Source organism: Barbus barbus (genome assembly GCF_936440315.1).
Source record: "Barbus barbus genome assembly, chromosome: 33".
Classification (NCBI taxonomy): Eukaryota; Metazoa; Chordata; class Actinopteri; order Cypriniformes; family Cyprinidae; genus Barbus; species Barbus barbus.
This window is the reverse complement of record NC_136761.1, coordinates 21,368,352-21,384,281: the sequence shown is the minus strand read 5'-3', so window position 1 is coordinate 21,384,281 and position 15,930 is coordinate 21,368,352. Positions and strand designations below refer to the sequence as shown.

General features: G+C 35.8%; 2 protein-coding genes across 3 annotated transcripts in view; one reads left to right on the top strand and one right to left on the bottom strand.

Annotated features, from left to right (window-relative positions):
* Positions 1–7,119, top strand: part of LOC306853466 (palmitoyltransferase ZDHHC9-like) — a 22,053-nt gene extending 14,934 nt beyond the window's left edge. The window contains exons 5-9 of the mRNA XM_079390901.1: positions 1,270–1,318; positions 1,587–1,689; positions 3,469–3,572; positions 3,790–3,898; positions 4,930–7,119. Coding sequence (XP_079247027.1) covers positions 1,270–1,318; positions 1,587–1,689; positions 3,469–3,572; positions 3,790–3,898; positions 4,930–5,097 — 533 coding nt within the window. The 3' untranslated portion in view covers positions 5,098–7,119. The remainder of the gene's footprint in view (positions 1–1,269; positions 1,319–1,586; positions 1,690–3,468; positions 3,573–3,789; positions 3,899–4,929) is intronic.
* Positions 6,130–15,930, bottom strand: LOC306853467 (SAM and SH3 domain-containing protein 3-like). 2 transcript variants are annotated; one of them, XM_079390902.1, is made up of 8 exons: positions 15,645–15,930; positions 13,637–13,729; positions 11,044–11,178; positions 9,803–9,947; positions 9,573–9,724; positions 8,459–8,671; positions 8,223–8,367; positions 6,130–8,106 (listed from the first exon to the last, which is right to left on the bottom strand). In XM_079390902.1, the coding sequence occupies exons 1-8, from the start codon at positions 15,705–15,707 to the stop codon at positions 7,913–7,915; spliced, it is 1,140 nt and encodes a 379-aa protein (XP_079247028.1). In that variant the 5' UTR covers positions 15,708–15,930; the 3' UTR covers positions 6,130–7,912. The 2 variants fall into 2 exon arrangements, with proteins under 2 accessions (XP_079247028.1, XP_079247029.1); XM_079390903.1 differs by having other exon boundaries at positions 6,278–8,106; positions 11,044–11,175; positions 15,645–15,843.

The window sequence follows — 15,930 nt, the reverse complement described above, 5'->3', positions numbered from 1 at the left end:
TCCTTCCTCTTCTCACTATAGACAGCTAGAAAGAGAGAAGCAGAATTTACATGAATGCCTGGGCAGTTTGCTCTGAGCCTGTGATCTTAAAGTAAAACACATTAAGACTATCATTCATTTTGAGGTATAATTCCATGATTTGTTTTTTGTTAACATGCACAGATAAATAACACCGATTCTGACTGTAATGATTCCATAGCAATGATAAGCTTTCAGAGAAAACACATAATTACTCCACACCACATCGACACCGGATATGTGTGGCACATCACAACTCAACAAAATTTGATCTCCCTTATTATAACAAAGCTGTCTACACTGCTAGCATATTTAGCAGGTTTCTATTTTTTGACTTTCCAAAGAATATAAATCAGTTCTGACCTTTTCATCATAACCAGCTTGTGTGGTTTGACATCTGGCTTATTCATCTAAATATAATCTAATTCTGACCATGCGTATCTGCGGTCATTGGTCACCCTAAAATCAGTCCGTGCAACATGTGCACTATTATATAAGTCTTCTGAAGCCATACAATTGCTTTGCTTGATGTACAGGTTGACATTTAATTTTAATATTGAACCAATTGTCATCATGTCAAACCTTCACCATAGGCGTCATGTAATTTGAGAGCTTTTGTGTAGGTGAAAATCATCGAGTAATTACATCAATTTTGTTCCGTTTCTCACATAGTTATCGTAAGTCATATAAATCACATAGAGATGGACATTCAAGACTCATTCATATTTATTGAAAGGGCAAGAGAAACCAGTTTATTGAAAATTGAAAGATTCTGTATGGATTTTTATCAGTACTTTTGTTGTTACTTGTATAGTGGTTGCTTCTTATAGTTATTGTAAATGATGTAATGAAGTGATACGTGTTAATATTTCCTTGAATGTAGCCATTGTTGCTGATATGGTGGTAAAACACAAATAAATAAGTCACACAGACTACCCTATGATCCTTTTTATTGTTTTTCTTTTGCCCTTTGAGTTTGACTGCCTGTGGAAATGATGGTTATTAAATGTTCATTTTTGAGTAAACTATTCCTTGCTGAATGCAAACCTAGCTACTATGGTTGAAAAGGTGCTTGTAAACGAACAGTGCAAACTTGTCAGCTCCAGCAGAGTGTGGGTGGATGTGTGAAAATCTTCTGAACATGTACTGATGGGAGAGAGAACGAGAGATGCTGAGATATCTGATGCTGTGAGTTACTGCTTGCATGCATAGATACATGATGTAAATAAATATATCTTGTGTGTTTTATAGGTTCTGTGGACTCAGGATTTTTGAATACCATTAAAGAAACTCCCGGAACATATCCTTTCATCTGGACTATAGAAACGATTCCTGAAGATTTGAAAACAAAATGAGCTCCTCATAAACCTGTCATGCTGTACATGATCGATCACGATAAACACTGTGTTTGTAAACTAGTTCTCTAACATTGCAATAGGCACAAAGCATGTATTTTCTTTTATAAAAACTTTGTATTGCTGAACAAAGAAATATCAAAGTTCAAGCACATTGTTTATGCTGTATGGTAGATATTTTGAGCATGTTGTTTCCTTGACTCGCCATTGCACTGTGTTGGAGGTTCTGGTGTGTTTTTTCACCCTCTGGTCTGTGGTGGGATTGACTGGCTTTCACACCTACTTGATCTTCCTCAACCAGACCACCAATGAGGACGTGAGTCTGTTTCTTACCTGTCTGTTCCAAAGTCTACTTTCGGTTCTTGACTCCTGCTGCTGTCACATGGCTGGAAAGATAAACACATGCCCTAGAGCATTTCAGCACACTAGATCCAGCAGTCACCTTGGCAACAGTGCTGTCTCGGCGATAAGCAAGTACAGAGAACATCTCAACAGGAGTTTTATGTACACTATATACAGTATTTATCGCACTGTTTATGAACAGGGTACACATTGCTGTCCCATCACGCTTTTAAAGTATTAGAGGCACAAATCCCATGTTTTATAGTAACTATTTGTTATGTTAGATAAGCTATTATGTAACGTAATATTAAGCTTGCATGAAAAGAAGCCTTAAATGCTACACATTATAAAAATGAGGATTTTGGCCTCCAGAGAGTTTGACTGTATCCAAAAGATACACATAGTTTGACATTGGTATTTAACTCATTGTAGTAAAAATATTTTTTCTTTAATAAAACCTATTTATAAATTTTTTTTTTTTTGGTTTAAATATAAACTAAGCTATAAACAGAAATAATTTTAATTATTAAAAAAAGCACATGACATTTGTGTCCCAAACTTTGCTATTACCGCATAATCTAGATTTAACAGTTTAAATAATTTAGTCTGAATATAAATCTTACAAACCTGATGCATACTGTAGGCTTTTATTTTAATTTATTTATTTGATTTGAGTTTATTTCATTTTGATGATTTAATGTTTATCTGCTAGAAAATCACAAAAATCAGGATTTATAAACTACATTTAGTTGCAAAAGTCACAGTAATTTAGTAACAGGTTTTACCTTGGGGTTTACCCTATAAAAAATAATAGAAAATGTATCTAAATTTTATTAAAAATAAATAAATAAAAAACTACAATTTTCTTTTAACAAGATTGCAAAAATCCCAAACCCCACAGAAAAATGAATTATAAATAAACGCTGATCAACATTTTCTGAAGGTTAAGCATTTATTGAAAGAAAAGAAAAAAAAAAGTCTAATACGCATGCATATATAGTGCTTAGATTCCCTGCAGCTGTTTTAGTTTATTAAAGCTCTGATTTAGTTTAGCAGAATCTGTAGTTCTGTGGCACGTTCACACTGAGCTCTGATTAATTTAGAATGTTTTTTGCCACATTTGCCCTCTGGCCCTTCTTTTCTTGTTAATGAGGAGTGAAAAATAGTGAGAAGGAAAGATGCAGTTGCTGCAAGTAATATGGTGTGACATGATGGTTGTTCACCTTTGATTTAGTATAAATTGGATTCTGCTTGTAACAGATTTATCAATACCAGCAGACACCGTTATAGCTGCCAGTCAAATTCAGATACAACTTAACATTTTACTGAAACCTAAAACTGGGGTAACATTATTGAGTGGAAAACCACACATGAAACTTAGAAACTTTGGATGATTTTCCCATCCAGATTTGCCTGTGGTGCATACATACATTTCTATCTAGGACCAGATGAAACAGTAAAGGCATGTCTTTTTAAGATGAGGACCCTTGAAGTGCTTGACTAGATCAAATGAAATCCATTGGGATGGAATGGCTAGAATTGAAAAGGCACATTTAAATAAAGGATAACAAATAAGAGATTCTTTTTTATCAAGCTCCCATTTGCACAGATGCTTTATAACATGAAAAGTCAGAGTGCAGTGAAGAGTCCGTAGAGAGTTGGAGGTTGAATCCGATTGTAACAGTCAGTGGCAGGTCTGACATTATGCTGGTGTTGTTTTCAAAATTCTAAGTTTTTCATCTCTACTATGCAGATCAAAGGCTCGTGGTCTGGAAAGAACCGTGTGCAGAACCCATACAGCCATAAGAACATCATCAAGAACTGCTGTGAGGTTCTGTGCGGCCCGACTTACCCCAGGTAGGATCATTACTGTAGTTTTGCTCATAAACTGGGGCGCCACAAAGTGGTATGTCATTGCATAAGACGACAAAATATGAAAACCTTCACTTTTATCAGTAAGCTCCACCATTTGTTTGCATATGCCACGTGGTTTGATATTTTGTTATTTGCAAGTCAGGAAAATGTCACACCTGATCACAGGGTTATATAACTCTGTCTTTCGCCCTTCTTCTAGTGTGTTGGACAGAAGAGGGATGATGCTGGAAGACTCAACTAGCCCCACTCCCTGTGATGCGTCTGCTGCTTCCACCTTTAAGAGCAGCAACCCTGTTTCACAAACCACAGTAAGACAGCATTTTATGAGTGTTTGAGTGAACGAGTGAGTGTTCATTTGGCTGATATGTTGCTGGCTGCCTTACTGTGCGTTTAGTAGTGAGTCTGCAAGAAAGATCCTAAATCAATTACCCTAAGAGCTGAGAGGGTTAGAAGGCCAGGAAAAAGAACCATGTGGAGTAAATGAATGCATTAGGCGGCTTTAGCTAGATTTGGCTTTCATAGGGCAGATAGTCGTAAAGTGCTGTAGTCTGTACAGCACTGCATGTGCAATATACAGGATCTTGGATATTTATATGTAATTAGTTGTAATTAGTATGCATATACACACACACACACACATGCGCATGCACAAAAGTATGTATGTATGTGTGTATGTGTGTATATATATATATATATATATATATATATGTATATGTATGTGTGTGTGTGTGTGTATGTGTGTGTATATATATATATATATATATATATATATATATATATATATATATATATATATATATATATATATATATATATATATATATATATATATAGCTTAGTGCAAAATTAATTTTACAAGTGTACTGTAATTCTTTTTAATTTTATACTTCTATTTTGCTTAATTGTATTTCACTGTAAAAAATGAGAATTTAATACAATGGTAATATTCCTTAATTTATTTATTTTTTTGTTACTAGTACTAATAATCATAATTAAATTCTAAAAATTATATTCAGTTCTCCAGCACAGAACTTGTCTTCTGTTCTCCCACAGAACCATTTCAACTCCTTTTTCCTTTCAACTAATGTCACACTGAAGCAAATTTTGCATTATCATTAATCATAATTATCAGTATCCTTCTCTCTCTTTTAACAAGACACCTAAGCTTGATGATTTTTGTTAAACAAAACAAAATTGAAATCTTTACAAGTTCCCTCTGGACCCTACTAAATACCCACTGGGTACATGTACCCCTGGTTAGGAATGACAGCACTGACACATTTGCATTCAAGTGAATAACACTCCTTGATCGCTAACGGTGTGTTTGCACTTCCTGCAGAAATCCTCGGCTCCCCTGATTCCCAATGAACATACCCCTGATGAAGGCAAGCCCGGCATTGGTGCAGGCACCCAGAAAAGCACCAGCTCCCCTAAAGAAGAGAAACCCCCCTCGCCAACATCTCCCAATGCTGTCGCCCCTGCAGTCATCAAAGAGTCGGCCCACTAGCTTTGAAAGCCTTCTTCTCCAGACTTCTCTCAACCCTCTGAATGTGCTTACTTAAAGGAACACACACAGAAAAACTCATGACTCGTTTAGAGCAGTGGCCTGTGTTCTCTGATACTCTTTCGCAGAACGGGACCCCCTCTGCCTGGATCCTGCGCTAGCACTCGAGACAAGATCTGGAGGTCTTGAGACTCTCCTGTCTGAATCACAGCATGATGAAACTCACAATGAGGAAAATGGGCAGCCACAGACTGAATCTAATGAGAATGGGCTACCCTGAAGCGTAATGAGGACATTATTTCCCTCGTAAGAGCTCGTGAAATGTTCGGTTGTTTTTTTTTTCTTTTCAGTGTCATTACCTGTTTCTGTATAGACTGCCTCCATTATTCCTAACCGTTTGTGTGCCCTGTAAAACCCATTACTAGCTTCTATAGTAGTTGTGCTAAATGCCTTTTGTATTAGACTTACATGTTTTCAAAGTGTGATAAGGAAAAGTGCTTTAGCCATAAACTTACATTTAGGCCCAACAAAACTGCTTTATTCTAATCATGAGGCCATTTGCTTAGTAAGTCAGTTATAAATGTCATTCAACTCTGTGTCAAAACCGAAAGTTAATTTCAGACTTGATTTTACAATCAGCATGGCTGGTAGAAAGCAGAGGCTGTAAGATGTGTTTGTGTCAGTGAGTAGACTGATCTGCATCAGTAAGAGTGCCTTATCTATGCTCTACCATTACATCTACAGAGGACTCCATAATGCCCTAAATCTACTCATATCTGTAAGTTAATCAATTTCATTTTTATACGATGCTAACGATCTGTCAGAATGCAAAAAAGCCATGGAGTAAATGTACATAATGTAAAAATGACTGAAAAGCTGCAAATTCCTTATAAGTGGAAAACATGCCTGAATTATTAATATTATTTTGATCTTGTCTTATTTAACAAGGTTTTTCCACATCCACCTGACATATGAGCAACCTTTCCTTTTTTTCCTTTTCACTAAGAGTCAGATATTACTACTCAAGGCCAAAGTAAATGAAAGATAAAGTTTAATTTACATCTATAAATCAACTTTCCTGAATCTAGGCATGGAAAAGTCCAGTTTAAGCATGCTTTTGCATTCATTTAAGAAATTGTGCTTGTTTTTCTTTTTCCACTTTTTTTTTTTTTTTTTTGACCACGTTTACGGTAGCAAAGCTTGCCCCAGTGTATAATCGAATACGTATTGTAGTCACTAATTTCACTGTAGTATGTTGAAGGCCACTTGTAAGGGAACACTTTATGGACACGTCTACAGACATCAGGGACCTATGGACTCGTATATTTTTACATGAATTATCATAGCCAGCTGGGGTATTTGTTTCAGAGAAGTAAACGGGCAGTATTGTCATGTGGAAAGTTTAGAAGTGAACTAAGAACTTGATTCGGAACAGCCAGCTTTATAATATTGCCATCTTACAGCAGTTTCAAGTATATAAGCTGGAATATTTGATTAGTTTGATTTATTTCCTTTACTGATGTTGAGGGTAAAAGTCCTCTATTGCAAGAAATGTAGTTCTTCAGAAATCAACAGAATGTGCTTCTATCAGATCATGTTTAATTTATAGCAGATGGGATTTTTTTGAGTACTATGGTATGGACAATTGTGATGATTGTGTGCGTATGTATGGAAGATGTGAGTATTCATTTGCTAGGCTGAAGGTATATGAGAATATGCGCTGCGCTGAATGAATCCCACTTTTATCATGAAGTATGTGTCATACTGATTTACTAAACGAGGCACTACAAAATCAGAAACTTTAATGCAGAGCCAGTGTAATGTATAAGTTTGGAATATTAGCAAAAGATGGTCCGCTCTAGATATTTGGAAACGATGCATAATGTACACATGCCATCACAAATTGAGTTATGTTCACTTTGCTTGGTAATAACACTGTGGTCATGGATATCCTCATACTCTTCACTTTCTACTTTATGAATTTGTGTGTATATGTATATTAATTAAATTATATGGTATTATTACAATCTCTTTGTGGTGTAATTTTCAAAATTGTTTCTTTTTCTTAAAAAACACAAACAAAACTGTGGAAGTACAGACAATAATATAAAAGACAAACGGAAGGTTAAAACGGAATACAATCAAAACAACAATGGCTTTGAAAACATATTATAACAAATATTACCATAAACAGGAACCAAAACAGAAGCGACAGAATAAAACTGAACTATGTGCTTTTCATCTTACATGCCTGACAAAAAAAAAACTACATTTTTGAGTGCACAGTTGTGTTACTCTGTACATTCATTCCGGCAGAAACCGTAGAACAGTAGTAAATAAAATGCTACTTTATAGCTAAAGGTATGATGATGAAACTTCTCAGATATTAGAGAATCACAGTTAGGTCATGCACATCAACGCTTTACCAGAAAAAGATGGCTGAAATATTTAACCTAAGCGGAGTAAAATTCATATTTGGGGTACCAGCGTTCTTCTTATTTTAAGATGTAATAACATAACCGTAGGTTTAATCCATGGAATATCACTTCATGCAGTCACTTCATTTTCAAAATCCTACAACTTTGTTTCAGTTTCCAGATTTTTGGGGTCTTTCTGAACAAATGTCAGAGCGAATAAATGATGGTACCTTCAAGAGCTCTATGTCATCTAAGAAGACCTATTGGCTTCTGTATGGGCTGTGCATTATTAAAAGTATTTTTCTCATGAATTTAATCCAGCATGAGGATATGACATACTCCCCATCAGAGAGGATGACGGAGTTTCAAAGGAGCAGGATCAAAACAACGTTCTGGTGGCTTCACTCTGTTTGGCTCTCAGGACTCTCCACCTTCAGCTCCTCCAGTTGTTCCTGAACTGCATTGAGCTTTGCTTCTGTGTCCGGATCAGTCTCCGGCTCCTCACGTCCGTTTGCCAGGTTCTCTGTGCTCTCGTAACAACCCGAGTCCCGTGGCATTTCAGTCTTTTGCTCCTCTGCATCGGATTCGTCCTCCGCTGGAGAGAAGAAAGGATGTTAGTACATCAAACAGACGGCAAATTATAAATATGTAATGAAAACACAAATAAGAAAAAACAAAAGGCTAGACTCAATGGCTCTTAAGTGGACTTACAGTCATGAAGCAATTCTGTTGCTTTCAGTATCTTCACCCGTTGCTCAGGGTCTGTAATGTTCAGTTCGTTCAGATGGGACTCCTTCAGACCTCTGAAATCCTCCAAACTCTGGAAGCCATGCATGGACAGGAGAGATCCCAGCTCCTGAACAAAACAATAAAATCAATCAGATCAGATTCTGTTGTACTGTGATGTAATGGCCCACATGTTTAAGAGAAAGTAACTTGAGGCTTACAGTTAGGTCTATTCTCTCCAGAACTTCCTCCAAGGTTTGTGGTTTGGGCTTGTTCTTGCGTCCTTGACTCTGGCACCGCTTCCTCTTTGGTGGTGTGTCCTCTTCTGGTAGTATTGTGACGTAGATGAATTTAAAGGAGCCCACTTTGTTGTTGAGTTTACCAGTCCAGGTGCCTACTGGTGGCTTCTCAATAATCTGGATGATATCTCCTTTCTGTGTGTTTTGAAAAATGTCAGTGCACGACATACAATATACATGTTGCACAGTATACACACTCATTTTTTAAAGGATTAGTTACGCCCCAAATTCTGTCATTATTTACTTGTATTACTTTCTTGAAATACAGAACAAGAAATTCTGAATAATATACTGGATGTTATTATTTCACGATTGGGGATTTCAAATTTCAAACTTCAAAACCACTTTAATTATAGCACACAAATTTTATGGACCACTTTTTGATACTTTTACAGGGCTTTTGATGCTTGCAACCATTTGATGCTTAAAGCATCAGGTCAATGGTCATTGTAAAAGAGAAGCAGTACAATTCTTCAAAATTACTCCTTTTGAGTTCCACAAAAAGCAAGGCAATTTTATTTATATAGCACATTTCATACCAGAGTGACTGAAATAAAATACAATTTTAAAAACTTTAACTTATTTTATTTCAGCCAGCTGCCAAGACAAAATTTCTCATTTACATTTAGCTTATCCTTGAAGTACTAAAATAAGTAAAACAATATGGATATGTCTATATAGAGACGTATTAAAAAAAAGGCAAAAACACAACAAAATTATTAAAACTTTAAAGTAAAAATAGAATATATAAAAATAAAAACAAATTAATATTTATAAAAACTATAATAGTGTATCAATGATAAACTATTTTCATACATGATAGTAATTCGGAGTTCTTTACATAAAAAGGATTTAAAAAATACCATATAATCATAACATGCATAAGAAATATAAATAACAATGAAAAGAATCAATATAAATTTATAAAAATGTATTCAAACAAATAAGAAGAATACATAAATAGAACAGTTAATGGTGACAGAATTTTCAACATTGGATTAACCAATCCAAAAACAGCACTTTTTAAAAGGCTGACCTGTAGTTTGAGGGATTCGATGTCATAGGGGCTGGGGGTGAAGTCAGTGTGGACGAGGGCTCTGCCACAGAAGGGCCCTGTGTAGGTGCTGTCCTCCAGTCTCATGCTGTCTCTCTGGCTGAAGCCACTGTCCAGACTCTGCCTGTCAGCACCTGCACATCAGGAAAAAAAATCAATCAGCCTCATGATCTCACTTCAGCTTCATATTGTGCTGGGCTGAGCTGGCTTACATCCAGAGAGCTGGCGTGAGAGAGGGCTGTGTATTGTGTCCTCTGAGCTGTTGGAGCACACAGACATTCTGTTCCCAGCAGAGAGATCTGGCGTCCAGTCACCTGGAGACATGGGAGACATAGAGCCGTCCTCCCCACTTTCATTCTGAAATCAACAAACGTAACGTAATTAAAAGTTCATTTGAATTCATATCCTCATGAATGTCATTGTGACCTATCATTGCGATGCTACTGGAAGCATCCTAAGAGTGCTGACTGTATAAAATTTTCTAATATCATCCACATGGGGGAGACAAATTCAATCTGTTACATTAAGTGCTTGTTTTCTTCTTAGATAGGCTGCTAGTATGTAAGCTTACTTGGCAAAAAAATAATAAAAATTAGAAATCAGAAAAGTTAAATCTGTTACATTAAATTATTTTTTTAGATAGTATGTTAGTTTACTTAGGAAAATAAAAAATAAATAAAATAAACCAAACTGCTAAAATAAAATGAAATAAAATAAATATTTATACCAATATTTTAACCGGATTTAAAATGTAACATTTTACAATAGGGTTCAATTAATTTATATTAATCAATGCATTAGGTATCACTAACTAATCATTTTACAGCATTTATCAATATAGTTTAATGTTAATTTATAAATGCAATTAAATTATATGTGACCCTGGACCACAAAACCAGTCGCAAGTCGCTGGGGTATATTTGCAGCAATAGCCAAAAATACTTGGTATGGGTCAAAATGATCGATTTTTCTTTTATGCCAAAAATCATTAGGATATTAAGTAAAGATCATGTTCCATGAAGATATTTTGTGAAATTCCTACCGTAAATATATTAAAACTTAATTTTTGATTAGTTATATATATTGTTAAGTATTTAATTTAGACAACTTTAAAGGTGATTTTATCAATATTTTTGATTTTTCTTGCACCCTCTGATTCCAGATATTCAAATAGTTGTATCTCGGCTAAATGTTGTCCTATCCTAACAATGGAATGTCTTTTTTTATTCAGTCAATGGAAAGCTTATTTATTTAGCTTTCAGATGATGTATAAATCTCAATTTCAAAAAATTAACCCTTATGACTGGTTTTGCGGTCCAGGGTCACATATTATATATGGAAATTCTAAAACATTTGAATATATTTTATGTAGCAATTAACATTAACCAAGATTAAAAAAGTGTTTATTGTTAGTTCATCATTGACTCTTATTTTACTTTAGACTTCAACTCACCCCCTCCTCCGCAAGGGCTTTCTGTACCATCTTGGAGGTTTTACGGGTCATTGTGCGAGTAATGACATTTCTCCATTTCTTTCCCAGTTTCCCGTTACTTTTCCCTGAATCTTCTGGTGGTGCACCCTCCAGCTGCTGAAAGAAATTTCACAAAAAAATTACTTATTAGTAGGGGTGACCCCGAATAGTCGACGATTAGATGCTTCGATAGGACGAGCCTGATTTGACTCCCAATCTCACAGTCGAATATTCACGGGGTGCCATTTTGGCTCTTTGGGGGTGCTCAAATGTCTGATTTCACATAGTTGTCTGGTTGTCTCCCATTAAGTTAATATAGGCTTATTATGATAATGCAGTAAATAAGAATCTGAAAAGAAAGAAGCTTTAAATCAATATTTTAACGTGCGTGAATAAATCCAACCACACCCCTATAGATTTAAGTTAAGTTTCCCTTTCCATAATCCGTGAATGACAACAGCAAGACTCAAACTGACACAGGCAGAGTTAAAGATTGGATTTGTTCGATAAGTGATTTAAAAAAAAGGCAGCCGGATTATATATTGTGTATTATTTATCTAGCATAAAGTGTAAGTAAAGTGCTTCATTGTACAGTGATTATCAACGCGCGTATAACTATCTTTTAATCAAAACATAAAACATTATTTTTGTATCTGCGAGGTGTCCATTACACATTTTCGCTGTGTGTTAACGTCAGTAATTATGACCGTCTCTTGGTAATGTATTTTGACCACGCCCCCAAACATTTGACTATTAGTCGAATATCGGCAAGATTCAAAAATTCCGATTCGACTATGAAAATTCTTAGTCAGGGACACCCCTTCTCAGTAGCTACTAATTTTGTCCTCTCAACTCATCAAACTTCCTATTGTCTAAAAAGGTCTACAGGCAATGAATAATTGTTGCTATATTGCTGGCTCTCATAGACTTGTTGTCCTGGCTCCATCATTAAGGAAACTGAGACAGACTTCTGTTAGAACTTATTTCCTTGATTTACCTCAAGTAACCTTTGTGTTTTAATTACTGTTTGCAGAACTCTTTGTGTAATGTGCCATGTTATGTTCAGAGGTTTGCTCTGACCAAGCTGAATTAGCACATATTTGTTTGTGACATAACCTCATTATGAGCAGTGTTAGTTTTAAAGCGATGGGCCCCTGTTCTCAGGAGGACTTCCTGTAAAGTCTGTGACCGTCACTACCCACAGTGAGTCAGTGTGACTCCTCCTCTCTGAGCTCTGAGAGAAATGTCACAGGCTCTTCCTTTTAGGACATGTGCTGTTATCAAAGGCACAGACAAAAAAAAAACAAAAAAAAGTACCTGTCGACGTCAAGGGGATTTTACATCTGTCTTTTACATGACCTTTTTTTATACCTCAGCACTTCACTTCAACTCCAGCACAGAAAGCTATTCCACACCATTCAATACTTTCGATATTGAACAGGAAAAAATATATTAATATTTATGAAATTATTAATTTGTTTGTTAAAACAATGTCTTATTTGAAAAATGTATACACATAAAATTTTAAAAATGTTTTTAACAGAAGTCTCTTATGCTCACCAAGGCTGCAATTAGTTAATCAAAAATACAGTAAAAACTTAGTACTGTAAAATATTATTACAATTTAAAAGAACTGTTTTCTATTTGAATATATTTTAAAATATTATTTATTTCTGTGATGGCAAAGCTGAATTTTCAGTCTTCAGTCCTCATTCTAATAATATGCTGATTTGCTGGTCAAATTTATTTATTTTTAAAAAATTATTATCAATATGTTTTTGTATTTTTTTATTATTATCAATATATATTATTAATATGTTGTGGTGCTTAATATTTTTGTGGAAAAAAACGTGATACATTGTTTTCAGGATTCTATAAGGTTTCAAAGGACAGCATTTATTTGAAATCTTTTGTAAAATCATGTCTTTACTGTCACTTTTGATCATTTTTATGGATCCTTGCTGAAAGTATTTCTTAAAAAATATATATCTTGTTGACCCCAAAACTTCTGAACTGCAATGTATATAAATAAAAATGTGCACAAATGCATCAAAAATTGAAAAGTAGACAGAAGGCTAAGCAGGCTCTCTGCTTGGATGGCTCATGAAAGGATGATATCCTGTCTAGATATTTTTAAAACAGTGTGGCTTTCAAATGAAGCAGTTAAGCATCATTCTAGAAGTTTGGTTTAAGGGTAACTGTGACTCGCCTTTTTTTTTTTCTCGACACAACTTCACATTATCCAATATTTTGATAATCATGAGACAGTAGTATGTTGGCGCTTGAGTATGGCAAAGTCACCTTTATAGTCAAAGGCTAGTTCACTAAAACTGAACATTGTGTCATGATTTACTCACCCTCAAGTTGTTCCAAATGTTCCAAAGGAAGATATTTTGAAGAATGTCGGTAACCAAGCAGTTGATGGTATCCATTGACTTCCATAGTATTTTTTCAAATACTTTGGCAGTCAACTGTTTGGTCACCAACATCCTTCAAAATATCTTCTTTTGTGTTCAACAGCTGAAAATAACTCATAGATGTTTTCATTTTCCGGTTAACTATTTCCTGCACGTACCGATTCATCCAGTGTAGCCTCAGAGCTCACTACGGGTGCCGACGGCTTTGGCTTCATGAAGTCTTTGAAGCTGCTGGACCTTTGCAGAGTCAGCTGTAAACATAGAACAGGTTCTCATCACAGACTAATTAAAGTTACCATAAAGTACAGTATTCACATATAGACAGATAGATTATTGCCATGATTCCTGACCCAATGGCCTTATGGTTGAATGCAGAGTCATCCATCATTATGCTGATGAAATTTAATATCTATGCATCATGAACAAATCCAGTTTGCTTTAACTGATAGCTCATGTTATAATGGCCATTAAATGTTATTGCAATTCCACAAGCATATATCCTGATCAATATTTGGAGGCATTATCGGGCTTCTAGAGTAACATTTGAGCTGAAGAATGCACATTATCCTTTCCAGATCCATGGACCAGATGAAATTATAAGCATAGATAACACCTGCTTCATGAGTGGTTTGTAGGGTGGAAAAACCTTTGAACTGTTGTGTGTGTTTGGTGACACTTTGTGAATGTAACTTCTCAATGTAATTGATTACAGCAGTAATAAGAATGTGTCAGTCTAATCTTCCTACTACAAAGAGCTAAAAACAACTTAATTGAGGGCCATTGGACTAAGAGTAAATTATAATTGCATTTAACAGATACATAAAAATTTGGTTTTATTCTGTTATGGCATGGTGGGCCGAATCAAAGGTCATAATGAGTGCTGCATATTACACGCTGCTCATTTCTATTATTAACACTGGTGCAATTAAACTTTAAAAGACACTATGGCAAAGTGTGCGAACCAGAGTAGATTCATTCAAGACTAAGAAACTTTTTTTAATTAATGCTATCATTCAGTGTGGCTTGTGTGGGCTGTTGCGCATCTTTGTTCTAATTTGACGTTTTTCTCTTATCTCAACCTTTCACTGTGCCACTTTACTTTAGCACAGGAAGTGGTATGTCACAGTCAACATGCAGCCAATCCCTGCAGAGCTGTGCACTATCTAGGCAACACATGACATACTGCAATCTGCTAAGCCAACTAAATGCAGGGAGATTGTTCAGCCGGTAAATACTGTTAAAATGACCTGCTGTCAAACTATCATTGCACAAACCTTCTCTATAAATTCCCCCCAACACAGTGACAACATTTTGCATCATCATGAGATGTTGAAATATATTTTTGACAGATCTCGACTGAAAAAGAGATCATGACCAAAGAGGAAACTGCAACATTTGAGATGATGTGGAAAAGTATTTTCATTTGCACCATGGTAATGCATGTCAATTCCATGCAACATCCTGTGCTCTGGATAAGGATATGAGAAAGGCATTGGTTAGACATACAAATAAAAGACGTCAAAATAACCGTAATGCACAACAGCAAGATTTTCAGATCTCTCTTTGCTTGGGTTCCATGCATGTACAAAGCACCTGCAGTTTCACAGAGGAGAAATATCGAAACTGTTGGTTGTTACACGCAAGATGTGAATCAAATGGAAAATAAGAGTAATGCTGTAGAAGCAGTTAACCGCTGATTGAGAAGTGAAGCGGGCTGTGAAGACCTACGTAAATGTCACTTTGAACTGAGGAGCTGCATTTGGAAGCTTTGATGAAGTATGAACTGCTTCAGGATGCGTGGTACGGTCTGCTGTCACTCTACAGGAACTGCTGCACAGCCATGCATTTTACCCAGAACAATCATAGAGTTTCAGTTCTTACAGGTCTGAAGTCAAACAGGACATATTACAATAGGACTATTATTCATGTAGATGAATGAGAACAATCAAAAAATCCTCTCCAAGTACTGTTGATTGAACAGTTAGCAAATAAACCACATTTTCTGGCACAATGCATTTGTTTCATTTACCTTTTGCTTTTTAAACAGCATATTATGTGTGTTTGTGTTCCCTTGAAGACCTCCAGAAGGAAACTTCCATCATTTCTACTCTTGCTTTAATTGTTCAAAACAGGGCCACACATGCAGATTAATACACAAACTCCTACCTTCTTCTTTTGCACCTGGGTCTGCTCCTTTTCAGATGCGTTGGATGGTTTCCGTCGTAACATCTTGATCCAGTAGTGGGTGGGCAATATTCTCCTGAGGACCACGATGATAGCTGTGGCAGTATGACTCTTGGCTGTGCTAAACTAACTGTCGTTCTTACTGCCACGGTGCCACTCACAGAGAGACAAAAGCCACCAGAGGAGGAAGAGGCAGAAGAAAAGTTCTTCTCTGATTGCTGGAGTGGAGAACTAAACGCCTGAGGAAGTCACATGACTAGACAGGAAC

What these genes read in the sequence shown, in the direction of transcription:
- LOC306853467 (XM_079390902.1), bottom strand. Translation starts at nt 15,707, where the DNA reads ATGTTACGACGGAAACCATCCAACGCATCTGAAAAGGAGCAGACCCAG. An exon ending in CCCAGGTGCAAAAGAAGAAG is followed by an intron (nt 13,730 to 15,644) that starts GTAGGAGTTTGT and finishes CTATGTTTACAG; the next exon opens with CTGACTCTGCAAAGGTCCAG. An exon ending in AAGCCCTTGCGGAGGAGGGG is followed by an intron (nt 9,948 to 11,043) that starts GTGAGTTGAAGT and finishes TGTTGATTTCAG; the next exon opens with AATGAAAGTGGGGAGGACGG.